This window comes from Tripterygium wilfordii, chromosome 8, assembly GCF_013401445.1.
Source record: "Tripterygium wilfordii isolate XIE 37 chromosome 8, ASM1340144v1, whole genome shotgun sequence".
In the NCBI taxonomy this organism is placed as follows: Eukaryota; Viridiplantae; Streptophyta; class Magnoliopsida; order Celastrales; family Celastraceae; genus Tripterygium; species Tripterygium wilfordii.
Window position 1 is genome coordinate 943,212 of NC_052239.1, and position 25,049 is coordinate 968,260.

Here is a 25,049-nt window from a genome sequence, read left to right on the forward strand (position 1 = left end):
CGTGTATTGGGAGATTTTCATTTGGATTTAAATTGAGGGCCTCTTGTACGTACCTTCTTTTTCAGTAATAGACTTTCTAATTGATATATATATATATTTAAAAAAAAAACACTCTCTTGGGTAGCAAATCACAAACTTTGACCAAATTGAAACGCCGTATGTAAAAATAAAGTTGGATAAGTTACGTGTGACAATCTTTTTTTTTTTGTAAGGCAAACAAAGAGACAATCTAGTGGCACCTGACTCAAGCAGACCATTTCCGCCGTTGATTAATGTGCCTTCTCGGTTCATAAATATGGGCCCCTCGCCTAGGTAGGGCTCACAAAGACGATAAGTGGGGCTAGGGTTTTGTTTCTCTCTCTTCTTTTCCTTCTGTTCGTTCTTCTCTTATTTAGTTGCAGCAATTATCTGTTTCAATGACCGATAGTCTGCGAAATCTTACGCAACGCAAGAGAAGCACATGCAGTCAACGTATTCTTTAGCCAAAATAAGATAGGGTTAGGGTTTTGCAGTGTTCCTTCCAAATCGGAAATTGAAAATAAGGATCTTTCCTTTTGGGGTTGAGTCCTTTTCTTCTTTTCTGGGTTTAATTCTACGTTTTGAGATTCTATTGAATCCTTAAAACTTCAAAATTTTTGCTTTTTTGTTGGGTTATAGGTTAAATATGGGTAGGGATGAACTCGAGAACAATCACAACATCGCCATCATCACCGACGAGGAGGAGCAGAGTGACAGAACCACTATCCCCAACACCGATTTTTCTCCGGAACCATCGGTGGTGGACCAACCAAGAGCCGTACCGGAACCATTGAAAGAAGAATTTACAGATTCAGATGGCAAAGAATTGGACAACTCTTCTCTCGCGGTCGTTCAAGTGCCAGAACCGGCAAATCGTTCTCTGGTGGCTCGCAGGCCGTCCAAGGACCGCCACACGAAAGTAGAAGGCCGGGGCCGTAGGATCAGAATGCCAGCCACGTGTGCGGCCAGGATTTTTCAGCTAACTCGGGAACTCGGCCACAGGTCCGACGGCGAAACCATTAGATGGCTCTTGGAGCACGCGGAGCCAGCCATCATTGAAGCCACTGGCACAGGCACCGTACCTGCTATCGCAGTTTCCGTCAACGGCACTCTGAAAATCCCCACAACCTCTCCGGCGAAACCAGACGGTGAATTGCCTAGAAAGAGACGGAAGAGAGCGTCAAATAGCGAGTTCATTGATATGAATGAACAGGGCTCGGTCTCTTCTGGGCTGGCACCAGTTACGCCAATGACCTCACAAGGGCTGGTTCCTTTATGGCCTATGAGCACGTTTATGTTGCCACAATCAGGTAATGGCCCAGCTGGGACCAACCAACCTCAATTTTGGGCAATACCAGCTAATGCAGCCCCCTTTTTCAATGTTGCGGCTCGACCCATCTCGACTTTTGTGTCATCAATGCAGCCTGCGGTTCAGTGGGTTGGTTCGATTGGGTCTGGTGGGTCTGCTACAATGGCTTCAAGTCCCAGTTCAGCAACAAGTAGAATTGCTGCTGGTGTTGCCTCTCCATCAAATACAACTGCAACTGCTCCAACACAGATGCTTAGGGACTTTTCTTTGGAGATATATGATAAGAAGGAGCTTCAATTCTTGGGTCACCCTGCTGATCAACAGCACTAAACACAATGAAGAGGAGTTTTCTTTTGGGGTTTCGTTGGGCCTTCGTTTCTAGAGATTTTTTGTAATCCTAAAAATTTAGGAACAGAACAGGCCCTCTCGTTTATGTTTTTTCTGGGTTTTATTAGTTTAGTTGTTTTACTGGCTTTATCCATGATAAACTATGCTTGTATATTCTTAAACTTTGCGTTTTGAACTTTTAGAAGGTGGTCCACGACTCCACGTGCTTCGGCGCTCCCATTTTTTGAGATTTGGAAGGGCCCACGGCTGATGGTGTGGGTCAAACAACTGGAAAAATGGTGGTGGCTTGTGGACCAAGCCCAGTTGGTTCACGTGGGGCCAACAATTGGTCACACAGATGCAGGCACGTGTATCCAGTTGTGGTCCCCCTATCCAGTATTTTCCGTTTGCTTTCAAGGGACCAGGCTGGCCTTTCTGACACGTGTTTCATGCTTAGCTGTTCTTTGGATATTGATCCCGACACGTGTATGTACTTTAATGACCTGCAAAATCAGCGTCCTTCTCAAGAAAGATTAGTTTTTTTTTTTTTTTTACTTGCTCGGTTCAACAGCCAAACCGGCCTGTGGCTAAACAGCATTACTTTCGAGCCAGGAAATAAATAAAAAACAAAAAATCATCTATGTTACTCTTAGATTATTCATCCTTTTTCATTAAAGAACACTTCATTACCATCTGAATTTTAAGGGGCAGCAAACAATTCCACTGCTCAACTCACTCCCTTATCAGCCAAAGAAAACAAATATGACCATTAACTGCAAATTTAAGAATGAAAAGCAGCTGTTCAACATCATCCTCAAGTATACAACTGTCATATAAAGAATCAAGGCTAACAGAGAATGATGATTAATATACGAAGAAAGAATGAGTCAAGTATAATGTAATGTTCAACCATCTAAAGCGTATACTTATGCAATGCCAATGTGCAACAGTAGTCACCATCCATTACAACCAGGTCAGATTTTGGTTCAAGTTAATTGTCCGGTACAAGATCAGTTCCAGATCACCCACTTTTCCACACATTCCTAGAATTTGGAAGAATATCATGAGGAGCAATTTCATTCCAACAGATGTCAAATGTTGGGGGACCTGAACTCAAGTATGAATCATAGGATGATGCAAGGAAGCATAAAATATCTTAATTTCAAAGCAGTGAAACTAAAATGGAAGTAAAAGGTAAGGAAGCACTCAAACTTAGTTCTACATCTAATATCTTAACTAATTAATAGCATGACTATCAAGAGAAATGCCGCATAACTGTCCATAAAACCAAGAGCCAACACCATACCACTACGAACACTATCCCAAACACAGGAGAAAAAGGGAAGGAAAAAAAAAGAAACTCCATATAGGGCAGGGATTGTCAACAAAATTGCTCTATGATAATATCGAACTTCTTCATGATTCAGGTTTGCAATGACAATTCTAAAGGTAAATAAGAGATGGCCCCAAGAGGAAGTCTTATTTATGGTAAACAATACTCGTACATAAGACTCCCGCAGTGGGCGGGATTATGCAAGATGTACGCAGAGACTTCTCAGAAATTAAACTGTGACCTCTAGGTTGCACCCCCGGAACTCTATCACTAGGCCACATGTTCGCCTGTAGAGGAAGTCTTTTTAAGAGCAAAAAGCCCATCAATGACGTCCATGAGTCATGACCATCAAAATTAGACAGTGCACTGATCTAAAGGACATTTCTTCAAAAGTCATCACCTGCCCCTTGCCTATCTTCCTCACATTTTATTATTTAAATGTCAATCAATCAAGAAATGTGCAGAATCGGAATAGAGCTTTCAACAGAAAATGATGAGGAACATCTAAAGCAATATTGTTCTTGAATCAGTTCCTACTTGACTACCATGTAAAGAGCAGAGAGATGGACTAACATATATACCCGGAAAAGTGATATTACTTGGCTCACAGTTTCAGAATTTAAAAGAATATCTGACGTGCTGCTTCTAACTTCTAGTGTCAACATTCAAAGCCAGCCCCTGTCCAGCCAGGCAATGAAGATCCTCTACCCTTCGGCACAGCCCCAATACCCCTTCCTCTTCCTAAAAGCTGACTCCTCTTCTTTCCTCTTCCTTCTCCTTCAACATTGGGATGCTGATTGTGCCCATTCATGGCTGAAGCGTTTTCACCATTGCCTTGATCAGGTACATTCACATTTCCTCCATCGCTATGAGCAGTTGCATTAGGGATTGATGGAGTATCCATGCTATTCAGTGCAGGTCCAATTTGTTTTACATCCTAAAAACACCAGTGATAAATTTCAGCAATCTTATTGATTCTTTAATGAGATATTGAGATACTGCATGTATGTACCCATGAAATAGTATGAAACAATATGAATGAAGAATCGAACAACGGTCCATTAAGTGGAGTGAGTTCCAATGGTCCAGTCCCTTTTCCAAGAGCTCATCCCTAAACAGGTCGAGGACATCATTACAAATATTTGCACCATACTGCTCTGAATCATTTTTGTAGCCAATCCAAGAACTAGAGACATGTCTTGTTCACATCATAGGTACATGGATGTGCATGACTTCATTTTGTTGAGTGGTGCATGGCTTCAGTTTGTGTATTAGGCTGTTTGTGGAGAAACACAATGGCCTGACTTTGGATATTGCATAGAGATCCATCAAAGAACCAAATAGATCGACATGGATGCCATTGATTGCTTGGTGTTGGTCTCCTAAATCAGGTTTAAATCAACTCCACCATTGTCCCACATCTGGTATGCGTGTTCATATTTAACATAGAAGACCTAAACTCATGTGAGAGGCGCCTTTTTAGGAAAAGATAGTGAGGTCTAATGGGGCAAAGTAGACAAAGTCTTCTAAATGTTTAGTCAAATCATTACAGATGGTAGCAGAACAACAATCATTCCCATTTAATAGGCCACCTGAAGGATCGTCCTTGGCCAGGGGAAAAGTCTTGGGAAAGACTTTGATTAAGCCTTGACAAGGATGTTAAATATTTAAGTGGGGAGTCAAGAGGCCCTAGTCTCTGATATCCCAGTCCCACAAGATGAATGGTCCAATACTATCTATGGCGGACGTGATTTGACCTCACGAGGAATCTTTTCGAGCAAAACCTTGAGGTCCAGTGAGCCTTTATTTCCTTCTACCCTTTCTTTGGCACACTTGTGAATATGTAGTACAAACTAACTTGTAACAAAATTTTGGAGTTTCTTGAAAGAATATATAAATTATCATAAAAATCAGCCTACAGCCTTTTTATAGACCCTCTTTGAGCATGTATGTTGGTGTGCACTAGCCACATCGAGATTGTGCATTGGCATTTTGAATAACAAAGATACCGTCAGTCTCCTTTTAATGCCAACAAGGGTACTGTAAGTTGTCATAAGATATTACGTCCCCAATTCCAGAGGCAGTGATAAGATTTTATGTTCCGAACAACAGAGGCAGGAATAAATCACAAGGGACAAGAAAATCAAAAGTTTGATTATTTAAACAGAAACCCCCACTCACTACATCTAAAGATGTTTCTTCCACACCCTAGTCTTGATTTATTACGAAGATTATCATCTATCCACCAATTGCTTATCAATCAACTAATGATTTTTTCTTACTCAAGCGTTTGCATAGGATTGTGCATGTAGGATAGGTGGGGGAGAACCATTCAAGCTTATATTCTCTCCTTATTCATTCAGTTTCTTTTAAGATGCAAGAACTGAAACGTGCATGTTAGAATATGATAAAATGAAATTGTATGTAGAGTTTTTGCTATTTTTGGTTTGATTTGTTAGTTTCTGAAAACTACATTTTACATTGCAGCATGAACATTCAATATTTTTTTCAAAGACCATGCACAGTGGACACATTGATGAGATCGATAAAAATATTAAATATGCATCACATAACAACCAAGAAATATAAATTTTTATGTCATGTGACAAACAAGCTTATTGACATATCTGTGGAATAATGAAATATTTGCACCAAGAATTGGATAGCATTATCTCATAACTAACCCAGGGCCACGGGCAATTTAAGAGCGCTGTTGCAAAGAGAGCTTACCTTAGGAGTAGAGGAGGATGCTCTGCTTGGGTTCATAGCTTCCAATCGCCTTTTTAGTTCCTCAAGTCTTGAAAACTGGCTGTTACTGCTTTCTTGAACCTATTTACAATAAGGGAGTTAAAATCAATTCATAGAATAGATATTTCTCATTCAGTATTGAGTAAGAGTACATGCCAATTGGTTTAAGTCTTCACATAGCTTCTGCTTAATTGCTTCCTCATCCTTCACAGCCTTTGATGCTGATTCCCAAACCTTAAGATCATGATGAAAAGATATCAATCAGACTTGTTATGTTACTTATATGAAGCAATTGAAATGAAAGAGGCACCCAGTTGCATAGCAATGAGAGAGGATTTATTCTTTAAGTGAGAATCATGATTGTCAGTAGCAAAAACTTTATGAAAAAAACAGAAAAAAGAATGCACAAACCTTCCGTGCTTCTTCTTCCTTCAGCTTGGCAACACGGACCTTTTCAGTTGATATCTCTATTTTCTTTCTCAAGAGTTCAAGCGCTTGAGGGATCCAACACAAATAAAAATAAATGAAAAGGTCACTAAACTGGACAAGTTAAGGAAAAGCTACTCGATAAAAAGGCAGTGCAAGAATAGCCAATGATGATACTTTACCTACCAGCTTTCTTAGGTCCAGCCGTAAGTTTCATCTCCATTGAAAGATTCATTAACTCCCGCTCAACATCACGGATTTTTGAATAATTTTCTTCAATGTATCTGCAGAAAAGAGCCAAAGAAGATACTTGTTAAATTATTAGCAGGAAACATGAGCAGCAAAAGAAACAAATCACTCACCCTATTCGGAATTTCGGATTACAATCTTTTTGTCTTTTTTTTATAGAATTTCTCATTACTGTCTTTTATCAATTTCAGTTCTAAGAAAATCCAAGCATAAAACAATGGAGATTGAGTCTAAAATTATATTTGAATTTTGGATAGAGATTATCTTAAGCCAATGTGTGTCTCAAGACTTAAAGTCATAATTTCACCACCGTTAATTCTTTGCCACAAATATTCGTGACAGGCTACAAGGATCTCAATAAGAACTCTTTGAATTCCAGCATGTAGATTCTTTATCAACAGTAAACTTTATAATGGCCTACTTTTGGAAGCAAGTCAGCCAACAAATCCCCAAAATCCAAATAATTCTAGCATTGTAGTAAAATCTATCACCTCATAGTAAGACCTTTTTGGCTCTTTTCAAGCCTACCAGCTAAAGGAAACCAAAGTCATAACCACGAATGGATCCTCTAAGAAGATGGCACCGGCAGAAACTGTATCTCTTTCGTTAGATCACACATTCATTTCAGATATACGTTGAGACCCTATCTGGTTACTAAGAATTAAGCATGAAATGCCAAAGACATATGTTTAAGCCACTAAAAATTGTTAAAGTAATTTTAAAAGCTAACTCCAATAAGCAAGTATTTGGTAAACTAAAGGCTAAAGCTTCATGTGTTCTTCAATGCCAACTAATAATTTAAATGAAACCTGAATTCCTGTTACTTTCACTTTAGATTTTTTTATCAAATCCAGTCATGGAATTACAGTTGCTTGCTCATTGCAAAGCTACTTCATCGCTGAGAATTAAACCAGACGAAATCGTAGCATTTAAGCAATTAGATCTACTTCGACAGCTAAAATTAACTAATATTAAAATCAATATTATTCATAAAAAAATAAGGCAATGAAAAGGATGGCAGTCAACCAGAAGCAGAAAAACGTACTTCCTTAGCTGAAGCTGCTCTTCCAGGATTTTCTGAAAGCACAAACACAAAATCACAATCAAATTCAAACACATTAACCGATCAAACGAACAAAAAACAAGTATATATGTATTCATATATGCACATAAGTATGGAGTTACCTTCTCGGTATAGGCGATAACAGGGGCTTCTCTAGGGAGGCCATCTGGTCCGATCTCTGGTTGGAGAGAGGGATTCAAAGCCATTACCACGAAATTCGAATTCGAACGAAAAGAAAGAAGCGATTGATCTCCTCTCTTTGTTGAATCAACTCTTGACAAATCCAAATCTTCAAATGTCGTAATTGCAAAAACTAGTGTGCTTGCATGCTTGAATTTGTTTCACTTGCGTCTGATTCAGAGAAACATACTTGGGTTAATGATTTAATCCTTACTTCGATTGGAACCCGTTTCGACGTTCGTTGGGCGTGCCCTATGTGCCATGGTGAAGAAAACGAGCACACTAAAAGAGAGGCACGTGCGGAGCACGTAAGGACGGGAGAAAGTCAATAGCACCCCGTAGGCTTAACCGGCCCATTTGGCCTATAATTCGGCCCAAACATTAAGCCGCCTGAAGGCCCTATACGTTAAGAAGGGAGAAAGAAAGTCAAGTAGAAAGCCCGTAGCTTGAAGCGGCTCATTCGGCCCAAGCATTAATGTGATCGCATTCACTTGCTCTTTAGGATTTCTCTGTGGTGTTTGGAAAAGAACCTTGAAGTCTCTCAGTCAATATATGTGCCAATTGTCCAGTCTGCCTTTCAATGTTCTGCATTGTGGCATCCTGATTTTGAAATTTATTTTAAACTTTGATCATGAATTGTGCTAAGACCTCCTCCACATTAGCTTTCTTCTCTTGAGTTTGAAAACCTGGTAGAGGTTTCAGAAAATTATTAGGATTGCTCCAATTATCTTAGGTGATCTTTATTTGCACCCCACTAATTTTCGACTACGCATATTTGCACTCCACCTCAGTATATCTGCACCCATAGAAATTGAAAAAGTAACTAAAAACTCACACATTTATGAAATTCACCCAAAAAAAACTATTTCTAATGGATTTTAGTGTTTATTGTTTTAAATCAAATGTTGGTTTGATCCTTTATTGTTCTGCCTACGTCATAAGGTGTGATAATCCTATACCTAAAAAAACAGAGGATCAAAGCTAAGTTGACTAAAATTAGAGTGTAATTGAAAAACAATGGGCATAAATAAAGCTCAGCTCCTGACAATCATGCAATGGTAGATTCTGACTTTTTGTGCGGAAAAGATAATAACATAATACTTTTTCTCCTAGTCTACGACTCAAATGCTAGAAGCCTAGAAATAGTAATCCTTGTCTAACGTATTGGCACAAAATGCACTCAACGTGAGATGACATGTTGGGACACTATGACTGCGTTTGGCAAGCAATTTTGCCGAGCATTTATGCTAGTCTTTAACATAAATACTATGTTGCTGCCAAACAACAATATTTCGACACCAAATTCGAGATAATTTTCCTAGCATATTTATTTTTGTCCTCTACAAACTTCCATGTAGCTAGTATCAGTCACCCCTCAGAAACCTTACTACCTTTTCTCAGGATGGATTTGACAATTTTCGAAACACATTGAATATATAGGAATTCTATATGGAGGGCCCTCCAAGTAAGCTTTAATTTATGTGTAAATGAAGATCTAAATTGGATGCATGTTACCTGCTTTTCTTACCCCACTTCATTGCATATTGAAGCCATGATGTTTATCACTATCAATAATGTGCGTTTCTGCCCATCATTCACCTGTGATGTTATACATAATTGCAGAGATCATGATCTTCGGTCTGTGCATTGATTAAAAAGACAAACCCTTGAATAAGACAAAGAGGATTTTTGTTAACACAGTTTTAATTTGCCTTCGAAGTCCACATGTAATGTTATTCTGCTTGAAATTGGATTGGTTCAAATACTGTTTCCCTAGCCAAGCTAGCTAACACACTTTAGATATTCAATCCCATCGATGATTGAACCTTTATTTTTCTTCAGAAATCCAAAAGCCAAAATCAGTATGGATTATCTCTGGCTCCCATTTCTAATTCTCCGCCAGACCCACCAACAAATAATTTATAATGGCACATACAGGAGATCGAGGAAAAAAGTAAGCAATGTTTTAGTGGATATTAAGGTGGAACTGTGTTTGTCCTAATTGTTTCACATACACATTCTCAGTCGAACTAACTGTTTATAGATCCTGGCTTGTTGGGTCTATCAATATCATGGGATTTGCTCTTGGAGAAAAAACAGAACTTGCCCCACCTTTTATCTGCATGACCTTGTGATATACTCCACCATCATGTTAGTTGCCTCTAGTGATGGACCTTGATGTCCCCTTCTTCCTTTTCCAACACCCAATGTCTCTGTCCAGTAGTGAAGAATTTGGAAGTTGGGAGAAGACATTTTGATTATTTCATGTGAAATGGACTTGTGTTTGCAAAAGGACATCACTGGGAATTTTACTTGGAGGTGTTTGATACCCATTTGACTGCAAAACAACAATACATTGCGCTTAAGTACACTGAGAAATTGTTCAAGATGAGGAGTAATTTAATTTGCCTGATCATGGTTTCCTAATAGTTTTCAAGTGATGATGCTCATTCAAGAGGATGAGCAACATTCTCCTCAAGATCCGCAAACAGTTGATGAGGATTATGTTGTGCTAAACCAATAAAAAATTTCAAGCCATAACAATTGTAGATAGAACAACTAAATCAAACCAGTAAAGAATACCTGATAAAAAAAAACCCAGTAAAGAACACGAGATTTATGTGGTTGGGCAAAAGTCTACGTCCATCGGAGACAACAGAGATCACAATTCACTATATTGGAGAAGATTATAAGAGAAAAACTCACCAATCACAAGGAATAACTCTCTCTCAAGTTCTCTCTATGTTTTTCTCTCAAATGAGGTCTCACTTTGTCACTTCGCTACAATGAGAAAACTAGGTTTAGTTTCTATTTAAACCTAATATGAAATCGCATCAGATACGATTTCGCTCTAGCGCATCATGCCACCTTAATGCACCATTGATATTTTCTTCACCTTGTAGATGTAACAAATTCATCAGTACAGCCGTACAGGCTCTATGGAGTACGTTATAGAAGGTACGGATGTCCAATATATTCTTAGCCTGGAAACACTGTGAATCACATTGAACCAAAGCTGCCAATATTATTAGTCGGTGCGTTTCTATCTCCGTTGTGTTCCTGTGTAGGAAACTTTTGGTTATGTTTCATGACCCATTCGCTTTCCTTTGAATTATTGGGGTTTGCTACTGTGTCCTCGTAAGGGTCAAACGGCAGTTTGATGCTTTACATTTTGAGATCGTATATTTAGCAATTAATGAGATCTTATATTGTGTAACTAGTCTCTTTGCTGGAAATGATATCATCAACTTATAGTCATGCACATGTCATGAAATATTAATTTGTGTTCATATTGCATTTTTTTTTTTTAACAACGAGAAACTCACCCAACTGCTCATATATCAATTAGCATGACCAATTTATTGAAAAAAAAAATCCACCAACATCTATGCCATGACGGCACCATAGTCATGCACATGCTATGAATTATTAATTTGCGTCCACATTGCACTTATTATTCTCATTTTTTTTGGTAACGTGGAATCCACTCAATTGTCCATAGAACAATTGGTTGATAAACCCTAGGTCACATGGAAGACCCCGCAACTCCCATGAATAATTTGGGACATGGGTTGAGGTCTAGACGTCTAGTGCGGGAAGATAACTCCGGGTGACATTTGCACAAACTGGGCTGAACAAGAGTCCAACTTACAAATTGTGATAATGAAAACACTCATGAGACTTATACTCATGACCTCCTGCTTTCGTTAAGAGTTATCGCGGTTAAATTCACTATTTTTCTTTCATTTGCACTTATTACAATAGTAGTTCAAACTTAAAAACCTGCCTCAGATGTGTCAAACAGCCATTCGTGTGCTTTGGCAATCATGATGTCTTTAATAAGTCCATTTTTGTTGTTCTTGATTAAGTTTAAAGAAGTTGCAATTGCATAGAGTTCTTGAATTAGTTATGTACTTCAAGGCAAAGCCTTCCCTCTGTATTGGACAGAAATAGAACATGTGTTGGTTTACACGTGCATACCGTTGTAGTCACTACAAAAATATGCATGGCGCACCATGTCCAAGTTATTTTAGGAGTACGTGTTTGCTTGAAAGTTAGTTGCTTAGTGGCTTACATTACATGCAAGTAAATAGGACAAAAGCACTTGATATTTTGAAGTTAATGAACAGTTGATTCCGATTTAGTGCTCCTACACACACTCCCATCTTGAGTTCCACTGAGGGGACACTGAGGGGACTATCTATGTTTTTTTTTCAAAGGAAAAGATGAGTAGGATCCTCCTGAGTAGTGAGTATGATCATGAAAGTATACATAATACATCCATTGCGAAATGTTGGATTTGAGTTATAACTACTGCTCTTAGAGTGTGTTTGGATCGAGTGATTTGGGAAAGGAAAGAGAAAGGAAAGGGAATGAAAAGAATAGAAGGTAGAATATATTTCCCTCTCATATGTTTGAATAGATAAAAAAAAATAGTTTAATTTACTAATTTATCTTTATTTTTATGTTAAAGTATTATGTACAAGAGTAAAATATGTTTTTAACTTAACAAATAACTTAATTAACCCTCTATTCCCTCCAAATTACCCCATTTTGGGGAGTAAGTATTTTGTCAAAAATTTAATGAAATCTTTCTCTCGATTCTCTCTAAATCTCCCCCTTATTTTATTTTTTTTATAAATTATCCAAATAAGATAATTGGAAGGAAATGAAACTCATTTTCATTTCTCTTCTCTTCCAACAAATCTCTCAATCCAAACACACTCTTAGAGTGAGTCCATCACCGCAGTCCCAACAATGCATGTAGTTGAAGAAAACCCTTAACACGGTGACATCTAATTCACAAAGTTTAGTCCGACCATCGACTTGTTAGAAATAATATTACGTAGAGGTCACAACAGACTAGACTTGTACTAACTAGGCTATCTCTTGTTGGTGACTATCTATCGTTTGTTACTTTATTAGTTTATTATTACGTACACGACTGATTTTGCTCACGGATATTCACTCATAGAACGAAGCTGAGAGAATGATTTGCCTCAATGCAATAATTTATGAGGTTTTACTATTGGAGCATACAAGAACATTTGCCCGCAACTAATATGAAAAACATGTCTCTACTCTTCTTCTTCTTTTTTTTTGTTCTTTTTGAATTTGTAACCTAATAGAATGAGCCTCTCTTCTCATATCCTCTAAGAAGTAAAAGATGCAAGAAAAAACATCACAAGTTTTTAGGGGTAAAAGATGAAGAGAAAAACAAACAAGCGAATAGAGGTAAAAGGAGGAAAAACAATGAGAAACGCAAAATTTCTGATAGCATTACTTTTTGTTCTTTCTTTTGTATGATATGGTGTAGCTGTCACTATTAGTACGATGTATGTCTGAAAAATCAAAAATGTTTGATATATGGCCAAAAGCCATATACGAACAATTAACAAGTTGAGGTTTTAATCCGGTTGTCATTTTTACTGCCCAGTTTCTCTCTCTCTAAAACCTAGAAGCTTGTACCCATTGGCAAATGATGGTACTTGTGGGGCAAAAAGCAAAGCAATGTTTGGTGTGGTATTGTCTCCAACATGCTCATGCACTTTTCTGTTTATGGGTGGGGAAGCTCCAATCTAGTTCTAAGCTGTTTGGGACTGTTTTGGGATACTTTTCAAAAGCTCTTCTATGTTAGATGCAACTGTGTCAAATCCACCATTATGCTAGTCGCCTCTCAAATCACTCAACACTGCAAGTGCATCACCTATTCACCACAATCCTCCATATTAGGACTTCAATGTAATTAACTACAAGTCAAAGTACTTCTCTGTAAGGATTGATTATTTAATAATTCCTAACAATAATAGGAAGAAGAAAAACAGTATACAGGAAACAGGGTGATTTGGGTTTATAGAATTTGTGATCCCTGAAAGATTTTATGTGTTCTAAATTGGTCATTAAAGTCAAATTGTATCAATTTAATCACAAAAATTTTAATTTGTTCCAATTTCATCACTCGGATAGCTTTTGCCAATTTCAATCGATCAACTTGCTGATGTAGCAGGTTGACCGCTAAATCAATATTAAATATTGCTGAGGTGACAAACGACCCCTGCCCTGAAAACCCTAGTTCTTGGATAGGCATACTTTATTTTTAGGTTATTGTCACAACTTTTCTCTGAGCTCATTTCCCAGGTAGAGAAAGCATTTCCCTAAACACAAAACAGAGCCTTGTTGTTTTCAATCTCCAACTTGAACACAAAACAGAGTCTTGTTGGAGAACTTAAAAGTCAGTTAATTTCCAAATCACATAAATATCTGCACATTACAAAATATAGTATAACCACCTGCTGTTGATTTTCCCAGAAATCTGTACCAAATTGATGTATTAAAACTTCCATAACTTCCTATGCATGCACAGGGATGGGTAACTTATGTAACGTAAATATTCCCGTCCCTCATTTCTGCCTCGAGATTTCACTCCATATTAAGAACCCTCAAATTCTAAGAGACATATCATCAAACAGGTAATACGCACAGGAAATTCTGACTATTAAGTCGATCAATGTCATGAGAATTGCCGTTTTCATGACCTGAAAGTTTCACCTCTTCAGTTTTTTTTATTTATCTGGCAATAGAAGCATCCACATGCATCACACGTGTGATCCTCCAACCCACACACATGCAACCCACACACACTCACATGGTCACATAAATGCACACACAAATATTATCCACAGGGTTTGAACCCTGTCCACCGGATAGAAATACATGAATGGAAACTAGCTAGGCTGGCACAAGGTAGAAATTCCTGAAAGTCCCATCTCTTCAATTAGCTCTTGTTGATTCCAACATAAATTTTATTTTTCTCTTCCTTATAATATGCGCAATCACAGACCCTCCTCTGTTGCATTTCAATGTCATAGTCCATTTTCTTTTCCCTTTGATAATAGTAATTAGAGATATTAATTATTCAGGGAAATTGTTTCTTCTATGGAGTAGTTGCCCTTGTGCTCAGACATTTAGTGTCCTTACAAATTGCATTAGCTTTCAAAATGTGTTGTTCCCCTAACTGAAGCACATAGTGCGTTCTCAGGTGGGCAATTGTCATTTTAGGCACACAAGGACAAGACAGGCAAACACAGGTAACTCATCACAGAAGACAATCACAAGTGGGTTGATGAGGCTTGTAAGGAACTTAAATCAGAAAACAACAATGTGCTTGAAGATAATCTTGTGGAGCAAAACCACTTGTATTGCATTATGTGTGTTAAACGGAACCTTCCCAAATCCCAATATGGTACAAATAAGGACTGATGACCACTTATAAAAGTCAAAAACACAGTGCACAAAATTCCCACCACCACACCATACCTTAAAAAGTATAAGGAGAGCAAATATATGCAACTACATAATAGAACAAACATAACTTGTTGAGTTTTGACACGTGTAACAAGTGATTATTAGAGTTTATAATTAAGCTGAGTTTCCATGTTAGGCTTTACATGGGTGACATTTAACTTTATCTCTATCTTGTCCGGAAATGCCACAGGCGAACATGGGGCACAAACAATACATGGGCCAATGGTAAAGTTGCAACGATATATGGGTTAATGGTAAAGATGCACGGGTGCAATGTCCTAAATTCAATTCTTGAAAACAATCTCCTCATCTCTCCATATATCTTATCTATCCATGATCTCGTCTCACGGAAATATTGTGGACGAGAGTTGTTCACTTTTTTTTTTAACTTTATGTAGAAAACACCAATTTTCATTGGCAAAAGGTTTCCTAGCAGCCAATATAAGGGACAACAATGGTAACCTTGGACTACAAGCCAAATTTCCCATCTGAACAACTCTCAAACTGCAATTAATTTCATCTTGAAGGTCCTTCCTTGGCAAAATTTTTTTTTGTAACGGACAGAGAGCTATAAGACGCCAATTTCCTTCACCGATCTCCCCAAAGAGAGCGGTCTTGGCTTTTCTTTTATCGCACCTCTCATACTTATATTCCACTCCCTCCTCTTAACTTCACATAATTACTCTTTCAAATCCTCTCTAAGAGAACATATCAAACACCTTGTAATGCAATGGCAATTCACTGCATCACAAGCCTTCCATCCATGCCTCATCACTACACAAAAGAAGAATGCAGAGACGATCAGAAACCAGTAGTTTTCGATGCCAAAGTACTTCGGTACCAAACAAACATTCCCCAACAGTTCATATGGCCTGAAGATGAAAAGCCTTGCAATGCACCAGACCTTCAAGTTCCTCTGGTAGACTTAAGTGGTTTCCTCTCTGGTGACTCTGCTTCAACAATGGAAGCTTCAAGACTCATTGGTGAGGCTTGTAAGAAGCACGGTTTCTTTCTTGTCGCAAACCATGGAGTCAACAAGACGCTGATTAACGATGCTCACAACTACATGGACTACTTCTTTGAATTGCCTCTTGTAGAAAAACAAAGGGCTCAAAGAAAACACGGAGAGCACTGCGGTTACGCCAGTAGCTTCACTGGCAGGTTTTCTTCTAAGCTTCCATGGAAAGAAACACTTTCTTTTCGCTATTCAGCAGAGGAAAGCGAATCGAATGTTGTCCAAGACTACTTTGCGAATTCAATGGGTGAAGATTTCGCACAATTGGGGTACTAAATGTGTTACAAATTAAATAAGCATTCCCATTTCAGTCTCTTTTATGCATATGATGTTATGTATACTAACTGGAGTTTGTTGTTTTTAAATGCAAACAGAAAGGCTTACCAGGAATATTGTGAGGCCATGAGCACTCTGTCTTTAGGGATCATGGAGCTACTAGGAATCAGCCTTGGCGTGGGCAGAGAATACTTCAAGGAGTTTTTCCAAGATAACGATTCGATAACAAGGCTGAATTACTACCCACCATGCCAAAGTCCAGACCTGACTTTAGGGACAGGTCATCATTGTGATCCAACTTCCTTAACCATTCTTCATCAAGACCAAGTGGGTGGCCTTCAAGTGTTTGTAGACAATGAATGGCGTTCCATTAGCCCAAATCTCAATGTTTTTGTCGTCAACATTGGCAACACTTTCACGGTAATCAGTCCACGCAACCCTTTTTGGGTTCATTAATTTGGCTGGATTAGTGCTAATAGTGTCTCATTTTTTTTGTTCATTACAGGCTCTTTCAAATGGGATATACAAGAGTTGCTTGCACAGAGCAGTTGTGAACAGCCATATTAGACGGAAATCGCTTGCTTTCTTTCTGTGTCCAAGAGGGGATAAGGTTATAACCCCGCCAAATGAATTGGTGGACAAATACAATCCAAGGATGTATCCGGATTTTACATGGCTAATGCTGCTAGAATTTACACAAAAGCACTACAGAGCTGACGTGAAGACACTTGAAGCCTTTACAAATTGGCTTCAACAGAGAAGCAGCTGAAGATGATTTTTTTTTTGTTGGTTAAAGTTAATGTGAGGTTTCTGACGGACTTGTTTGGCAAGTTCAATTTATGCCATAGAAGGCAACATTTTGTGAGAGCAGAGCACTTGGAAATTGAGGGTTTATTGAAACAGAGCATATTTCTTAGGAGACGGTCCACGAGAATAAATCTATGTAGGTCTTCGGTCGAAAACGAATAATTTCACTTTGATGTGTTTGGGCTGAATTTTCTAATATAAAAAAAGTTCTCCGCTACTTCAAGCAACTTTTAATTCAATGTGGAACAAGTTAACTACTTTCCTCCTTAATTTGCTTAGTTGATTAGGGAAAAACACCAAACTCAGTACACAAACACCTGCAACCACGACTCTGTATATGAAGATTTCAATACTATTTGTTACTCATTTCAGGACAAACATCTCAAACTATATCACAGATCATTGAACAAGAACAAAACATTGCATTATTTTTTTTTTAAAAAAACTCTCTTCTTTTAACTAGTAATCCTTCACTGTCATACACACACACACATATATATATTAGACTAAGAAGCATATTTAAATAGCGTATTCACACGTACTGTAAGAAATCGTAGTTCACGATGTTCGTATCGGAGTGAACATGCTAGCCAACTTTGACACGAGATCTAATGCTCTCAAGATAACCTAAATTATCAGGACTATGTACGAATGACATTTTGTTAGCTATGCATTATCACATCGTTGGCTGCAAATAAGTGGCATGCATCTACCAATATTTCTTCGTCTTCTTGAACGTCTTGGACCTACATTGAGGTCAGGTTAAAAAAACACACCTGCAAATAAGTCCAAAATAAGGGTGTGGCCCATCAGAATTGAATGATTCAGATGAATAGGTTTTGTTTATATACATATCTGAAGATTTGGCAGCTTGTGACACTATACAGAAAGCACTAATGCCACATTTTTCGTGGTATTTACTATTTATTGTGGTTGAATTTATGAAAATACTCTTTCCACATATTATATTAGAGTAAGGTCTACGTATATCATTTCTAAATCAAATCTTATTCATTTCATAATTATTATGTACAAGAATTGTTTACCTTCTTGTTTTTCGTAAAAACGCTGCAACGTTCTCCTGTTGATGTCATAATACAAACATTTTTTTATATTTTTCTTTTTTTCTTGAAAACGAAAGGGGCTTACGTGATTCCCCTTGTAATTAAATACATTTTAATAAGCTTAGTCATAAGTAACTATCCTAATTAATCATGATTACTTAATTAATCAAGTCTACAAAAAAACATCAAACAAGTGGAACGTACAACACAAATTTCAAAACAGTCCAATGGTTCGTAGCCAGCCTGGAGGTATCCCATGCAAATTGACTGTTAATTATAAGTAGAATTAAGATTTTTGGGTTTTGACTTTTGACCCAGTTGGCTTTGCCACGTCTCTATGCTTTGTCGTTGAATTTATTAAATGTTGAAACCCAACAAAAATATCTAGAAATAGACAAACATTGGAGTTTGGGAGGATAGCTCCAACATATGGTGGGATTTGAATTCTGACCTCTTTATAATAATTAATAAGGTAAAGTTCGATCTAATCAAATTCAAGACTGAAGATCAATATAGGCTATATGGTTCTTAATTTTGGCGTGCTATAATATAATAAAACATTGTAAAATTGACAAAAGTGATGACTGTGAATATAATTTACAAAAAATTATTAGTTGTTTTTCTCTTGGGGTTTTAATAATTTTGATACAATAATGATAAAGATTTAAAGCGAGGTACGTTACGGCCACAAGTAAGGACAAGAACAGTCAGTCATTGCTGTTTTCTTATATTTCTTCTTTGTCTTGTGTAATCTGATGGGTTTATCCACTGGTAATGGCAGGCAAAGACTAAAGATGGAGATCCACAAAGTATTGTTTCCTTAATTAATTTGCTTCTTCCACCTACCAGTGGTTGTATTTATCATTTCTCAATTGCGCTATTGAGAATAAGCCAAATGGAGTTTTCTTGTAAAAATACTCAATAATTTATAGTAATCACATGATAGACTAGTCTGTGAATCTCTATGAAATCAAACCGTACAAACTCGAGAAATTCTAAGTTTGATTCTCATTGGAAACAATACTTTTGTAGTCATGAGCTAGGCTTTAGCCCAACATACCTTATCAATTAAAAAAATCACGAGTTTATTAGGAGATAAAGAAAATCTTTAATTAGTCCAATCAATGAACAGGTTTAGCCTATTCAAATAACTTTATATCTCTTAATCTAATCGAATGCGACAAAAGGTTGATCCATAATATTCAATAAGTGAAACGACAATATGGAAATTAAATGCAGTCCCCTTTTGATTGGTCATTATAGTATTTAATAGCTAAGATTATTCTACCATCAGGTTGTCTAAATTACAGCCATTAATAGATAAGCACGTGTTGATGACAAAAGAGCATGAAGAGATTCAGTTGGATGCTATATATGTTTTTTTTAATCTTGATATTATTTTATGTAATCTTAATTACGTGGCAGAATGTCCAACACACATAGCAGTTAATCCATCGCATTGGCAAATCTTTTTTCTTCTCTTTTCTTGTCTTTTCCTTCGGCTGCATCTTGACAATGAAATGGGTAGAAAGAAACACGACGAAAAGTGCCTGTTCATGCAATCCTCATATCTCTTATCCTCCCTTAATTCTATAAATAAACTAATATATATAGTTTATACTTTTCTTTTATCAGGCAAAGGCTTAAAAACCATAAGGAAACAATCCAAAGCGATGAACAGGGGGATCGCAACCACTATCTAACCAAGCCTGTAAATCTGATAAAAAACAATTGGGAATGTTGCCGGAAAAACCCCCGACTACTGCCCATTTGACGAGACTATCTGCTCAAGCATTCTGACGCCTGCTAACTTTTGCAATAGACTAACTTCGAACCCCTATCAACTTGCCTCTAATCTCATCAATCAAATTCTCAATCTCCCAAAACGAAACCAACTCAGGTTTGGAGACTACATTAACAACTAATAATGCACCACCCTCAAACTCAACTTCCCCAATACAAAGATCTAAACATCTTTGAACACTCAAACAGAGAGCCATTGCCTCTCCCACCAAAGGAACCACACGAGCACCACCAAGAACAGATGCGAAAATCACTTCTCTTGAAAAGGAGCGAGCTAAAGCAATCGAAGAAGAGCCATTAACCCCAGTGCTGTACCAAAATTCACTTTAACCAAATGCACTGGAGGAGGCAATCAATATACTTGATAAATACGTCCCTGTATGTACGTACACAATAAATAAAATCCGTTATCATGCTGTGTTCGTGTCCAACAATTCTTGATACATACATACATGGAAGTAACTAGAGATTGTTAATCGTATCAACGATATGTCCCAGCAAGATATTTTTAGGTTTTTTTTTTTTTTTCAAACATTTCTTTTGAAGAGTCCACTAAGTACAAACTCAAGCCAAACTACGTACGCATAAACTCGCCCGACATATTAGTTGGGCGTCAACTTAGAATCGAACCCCCGACCTCGAGTGAAATTCTTTACACTCTAAATCCGGAGAGATAAGTGGTTCTTAATTATAGATATAAAGTATATAATATGTATTGCTTAAAATCCAATTTTTGAAGAACTGATTTCATATATGTATATATAGGCGCAGTAATATTGGTAAAGTTTGCGAATCGTTTGCTAATCCTTATTTCGGTTCATTATGTTTTGCCTTAAGATAGAAATTGACTTGTATGAAAACGATGTAACTCTGTATTAAAATTTTCTTTTGAATAAGCAAACTCTGTATTAATATGCATGCATGCATATCAATCCTTCCACATGGATACATACTAAAAATTAACCTTAAATTATTACATATATATATATATACACATACACACATATATTTAAGTTGTTTTCTTTATGAATATTGTTTACTTCTTCTATTGTCGCAGTGTTGTGGTGGTCCATGCATATGTTGGTGAATGGTACAAAGCAGACAATTGATAGGCTAAATTGTCCAGTTATAGTAAATTTACAATGAAGATCAGGAAGCCGGGGATGGAGAACAGAACAAAGATTTGCCGACCATCTATACATACATACATATATATATTGGTTTTTGGATTTGGGACCCCTTTAGGGTAATTTAAAGTATAACTTTGTCTTTAGGTTCTTCTGCCATTATGTACATGAGATGGACATATCATGACAATTTTTAGGGTAATTTAAAGTATAACTTTGTCTTTAGTTTCTTTTACCTTTATGTACATGACATGGACATATCAATATATCATGATCAATGTTTTCTCTTGATATGTTCTTCAATTATCCTACTCATTTTGCTAACATATAATTAATTTACAAACCAGACATTTAATTAGCCTATTAAAATATTTGCAATCTTATATCAATATCTCGACACTTATGATTGATCCTATCCTTGGGATCATATTTTAATTTTTAGCGTGGGCTTTTACAACTTAGTTGATTGAGGTTTAATTTGCCTTATACACAAAAAATAAAAGGAAAAAAAGAAAGATTTGAGGTTTAGTTTTAGCTCACTTCCCATTCGCTCTGGGCTTTGATTTGGATTTTAGATTGGGCTTGGCTTAAACAATTTACTTTGGTGTGTTGGGCCCCGATCACAGAGTAAATGTTTGGCCCAAAAGTCTGAAGCGGCCCAATTCATTATCTTATGAGCCCTAAAGAAGCCGACCCAGTATCAATTGTAGGGGTATATGATCCTGTTTTACAAATTACAATAACGGTAGATGAAGGGAAAAAATGTCGGTGAATCGGAAAATGGGCAGCAGAGAGCAACAGGACATTCACGCAGCGGCGAGGTCCGGCGACCTGATTGCAGTGCAATCGATTCTTGCCTCCAATCCTCTTCTTGTCAACTCTCGAGATAAGCACTCAAGAGCTCCGTATCCCAATTACTACTTCGTTTTCGTTCAGCTTCGTGTTTATGCTTCTGATAACCTTTGAATTTGAATTAATTTTGTCAAAATTTTTCTTATAATTTAGATTATCTTAGTTTAACTGAATAAAAAGGTAAAGTTCCCAGAAAATATCAATTGTTTGCGGAGATGGACGAGGAATTGCCTTTACTTTTTTAGTTTGTGCTTTTGATATGATGATTGGAGAGTGATTATCTCATAAGAATATTTTCTTGATTAGTGTAATTCTGTGTTTTCAAGTGTTTATTTTAAGCCAAATTACCTGATTTGAGGATTGTTTTGCTAATGTATACTCTGCTTCCGTAGTTGGTTGCATTGCCGATGTTGTTTCTTCTGTTTCTTGGAGAAAATTCTAGGATTCAGTTATAATGTATAGCCTAAAGTGTAGTTCATGTTGGTTAATGTCAGGTGTGATAGTTGTCAAATTTTCCAGATAGGTTTGATTGGGTTTGTTCCTTACATCAGGGTACATCTTTTCAGCCACCGTAGTTTTATCTTTTTCTTCCGTCTGAGAATAGGAAGATCTTCATATACTTATGCATATCATAATTGCTCAAGTAGCTGCTAAAACCTAAATACAGGAAAAAGAGTATATAATACAACACCAACCATATATCTTAGACATTAGACCATTTTTCCCGGTGATGATTCATGACCTCTTCATCATTAACATTGTTTCACTTCCTTGGCATATCTTGATGTCAAGAAAGTATTGCATTAAACTTAGGTTGAATAGTTTTAAAATTCTTGACCATATTGGGAAAAACTTTTAGGGGTACTATCTAGATGTCATTGGTTCAATTTTTGGAAAGAGCCTCTCCACATAATATGCGAGAGTAAGGACTGCGTATATACTGTATGTCCCATTACCTTGTTATTGGGAAAACCTTTAAAGTATAAGGAACTAAGTTTAAAAGAAAAGGAATATCCCAAGTAAACTCAAAGGAAATTGGAAATGAAGAAATCCATGTCAGATGGCTTCCCAAGTACCTTTTTCCTTGTTAAAATTTCCTCGTTCCTTTGAAAACCCTTCCTATCGCACCTCAAACACACAAAGAAATTGTACACTAGTTGCCCTTAACTATTTGGCCAATCGACATGAATTTTTGCTTGCCTCTTTGCTTTCTTGTCTTTCAAAATTCACTGTTTTTTGTTTACATGATTAATACATAAGCTTGGGAATTTATCAATTACCAACTAAACTAGGTCATGTGCATATTTAGATCCGGAGAAAGGATCAATTAGCTTAGTATTACTCTGATGCAAAACCAAAGAAAATTATATTTGAAATGGTTGGCTCTGTCTCCGTTATGGAGATTCGCTGGCATTCGAGTGATTGTGCTGTCAGAATTCCTAAGCACAAGAAGGTATTCATAGACATCACTTGAAGAATTGACAGTTTAGTTTCAACAGACATGGAAGACTCCTCTGTTAGTGTACTTCGTGCGGATGACGATCCCAAAGGCTGAGGTTTAGTTGAGGCCTTATGTTATGCAAAGCCTGGTTTAAAATTAATAAATGATTGGGATTTCATCTTTCAAACTGAATGCTTTAAAAATACATAATCTGACCCTGAACTTGTGCCAATCTATCCTTGGAACGGGAAATTAATGCTTTATTGTTTGGCCTTTAGGTTTTCTATGTTTCAAAATCAATGTAAATCATGAACCACTTGTTGTACCCTGCTTGTATCTCACAATATAAGGCATGTACAATATCAAAAATAAACCAGTATGTTTTAAAAATAAGTTGAATGAACATTACTGTAGCTCCATGGCAGTTGAGAAAAATGCTATGAGGGCAAACTAATGGATAATATTTTGTCTCTTTTCCCCCTAACAAGGCTGAGTGTTCTCTTTTTGGTAATGTTATTGATATATTGTAGATCAACATTGCATTTTACTTCCTTGACAAGGGTAACTGTATCATAGTCTGCATTTAGCGGCATGGGCTGGGCAAGCTCAGGTGGTAAGTTATCTATGCAAGCAAAAGGCTGATGTTGGTGCGGCGGCCATGGATGACATGGGTGCGATTCATTTTGCTGCCCAAAAGGGACATTTAGAAGTTGTCCGAACTTTACTTATGTCAGGGGTTTCTGTCAAAGCTGCCAACCGCAAGGGCCTGACCTCACTTCACTATGCTGTCCAAGGATCCCACTTGGATCTTGTCAAGTACTTGGTAAAGAAGGGTTCGAGTCTCAGTGCAAAGACCAAAGCAGGAAAATCTCCTCTTGATCTTGCAAGCAATGAAGATATCCGCTTGTTTTTGGTGGAATGTGAAAAATCACTCAAGCAAGGAAATGCAAATGTTACAGAGAAGGATGAAAAAGTTGGTGCCAAGCCATCACCACAGGATGGAGCCGAAAATTCTGGTGAAGAAGATACTTCTGTTGAGCCCAATGAAGAGCATGATGAAGGTGTGAAGAGGAAGAGTGTTGAAGACGATAGTCATGAAGCACCACCAGAACCCAAAAAGACAAGAGTTGCACTCAATCATCTTCTAAGTGCAGATGACACTGAAGAAGATGCAGAGTAAATTTCAAGGTTATATAGTGTAGAGAGTATTTTTTTAAATTTTAAGGAGATAAATGTGTAGGGAGTAAGGAAACTACTACCTCTTACATGACAACAGGAACTACTGTTACAGAAGCAGCATAACTAGTTCTTCCACCTGTAGGTTTATTACTTTGTTCTTTCTTAGCGGTTTCTTGTAGTGTTTCCCTTTCTTGCTGGATTCATACAAAAAAATGTTACTCCCCGGCGCTGCTATTCACAAGGGCATCTGACAAGTGACAATACCATGACCATGCCAATGTTACTACAGTTTCCTTGTTATTCTTCCCGAACTGGGTGATTCCAACATACCAGGACATGCATTTTTTTTTCTTTTTTTTGATTCAGTTATTGATTGCTTCAACAACGAACCTACCTCGGATTTGCATCTAAGGGAAGTACACTTGTTCAATAAGCAAGTTGAGAGTATTTGAAAGATGGAAGGAAAAACTTGATGTCCAATACCTTGTGTAGTCTTCTGCAAGATGGAAATGAATCAACTGCCCAAC

General features: G+C 37.3%; 4 protein-coding genes across 4 annotated transcripts; 3 read left to right on the forward strand and 1 right to left on the reverse strand.

The window, feature by feature from the left end:
- The first annotated feature begins 154 nt into the window (after positions 1 to 154).
- On the forward strand, positions 155 to 1,836 carry LOC120004304 (transcription factor TCP19-like). The gene has a single exon (XM_038853616.1). The coding sequence runs from the start codon at positions 665 to 667 to the stop codon at positions 1,655 to 1,657; it is 993 nt and encodes a 330-aa protein (XP_038709544.1). The 5' UTR covers positions 155 to 664; the 3' UTR covers positions 1,658 to 1,836.
- A 1,281-nt stretch (positions 1,837 to 3,117) lies between these two features.
- Positions 3,118 to 7,925, reverse strand: LOC120004306. The gene is made up of 7 exons (XM_038853617.1): positions 7,596 to 7,925; positions 7,456 to 7,487; positions 6,348 to 6,445; positions 6,147 to 6,229; positions 5,892 to 5,969; positions 5,718 to 5,816; positions 3,118 to 3,924 (listed from the first exon to the last, which is right to left on the reverse strand). The coding sequence occupies exons 1-7, from the start codon at positions 7,677 to 7,679 to the stop codon at positions 3,646 to 3,648; spliced, it is 753 nt and encodes a 250-aa protein (XP_038709545.1). The 5' UTR covers positions 7,680 to 7,925; the 3' UTR covers positions 3,118 to 3,645.
- Positions 7,926 to 15,303: 7,378 nt separating this feature from the next.
- Positions 15,304 to 17,268, forward strand: LOC120003780 (gibberellin 20 oxidase 2-like). The gene is made up of 3 exons (XM_038852870.1): positions 15,304 to 16,242; positions 16,348 to 16,669; positions 16,755 to 17,268. The coding sequence occupies exons 1-3, from the start codon at positions 15,689 to 15,691 to the stop codon at positions 17,016 to 17,018; spliced, it is 1,140 nt and encodes a 379-aa protein (XP_038708798.1). The 5' UTR covers positions 15,304 to 15,688; the 3' UTR covers positions 17,019 to 17,268.
- Positions 17,269 to 21,773: 4,505 nt separating this feature from the next.
- Positions 21,774 to 24,810, forward strand: LOC120004447 (ankyrin-1). The gene is made up of 2 exons (XM_038853797.1): positions 21,774 to 21,955; positions 23,920 to 24,810. The coding sequence occupies exons 1-2, from the start codon at positions 21,813 to 21,815 to the stop codon at positions 24,521 to 24,523; spliced, it is 747 nt and encodes a 248-aa protein (XP_038709725.1). The 5' UTR covers positions 21,774 to 21,812; the 3' UTR covers positions 24,524 to 24,810.
- The last annotated feature ends 239 nt before the right edge of the window (positions 24,811 to 25,049 follow it).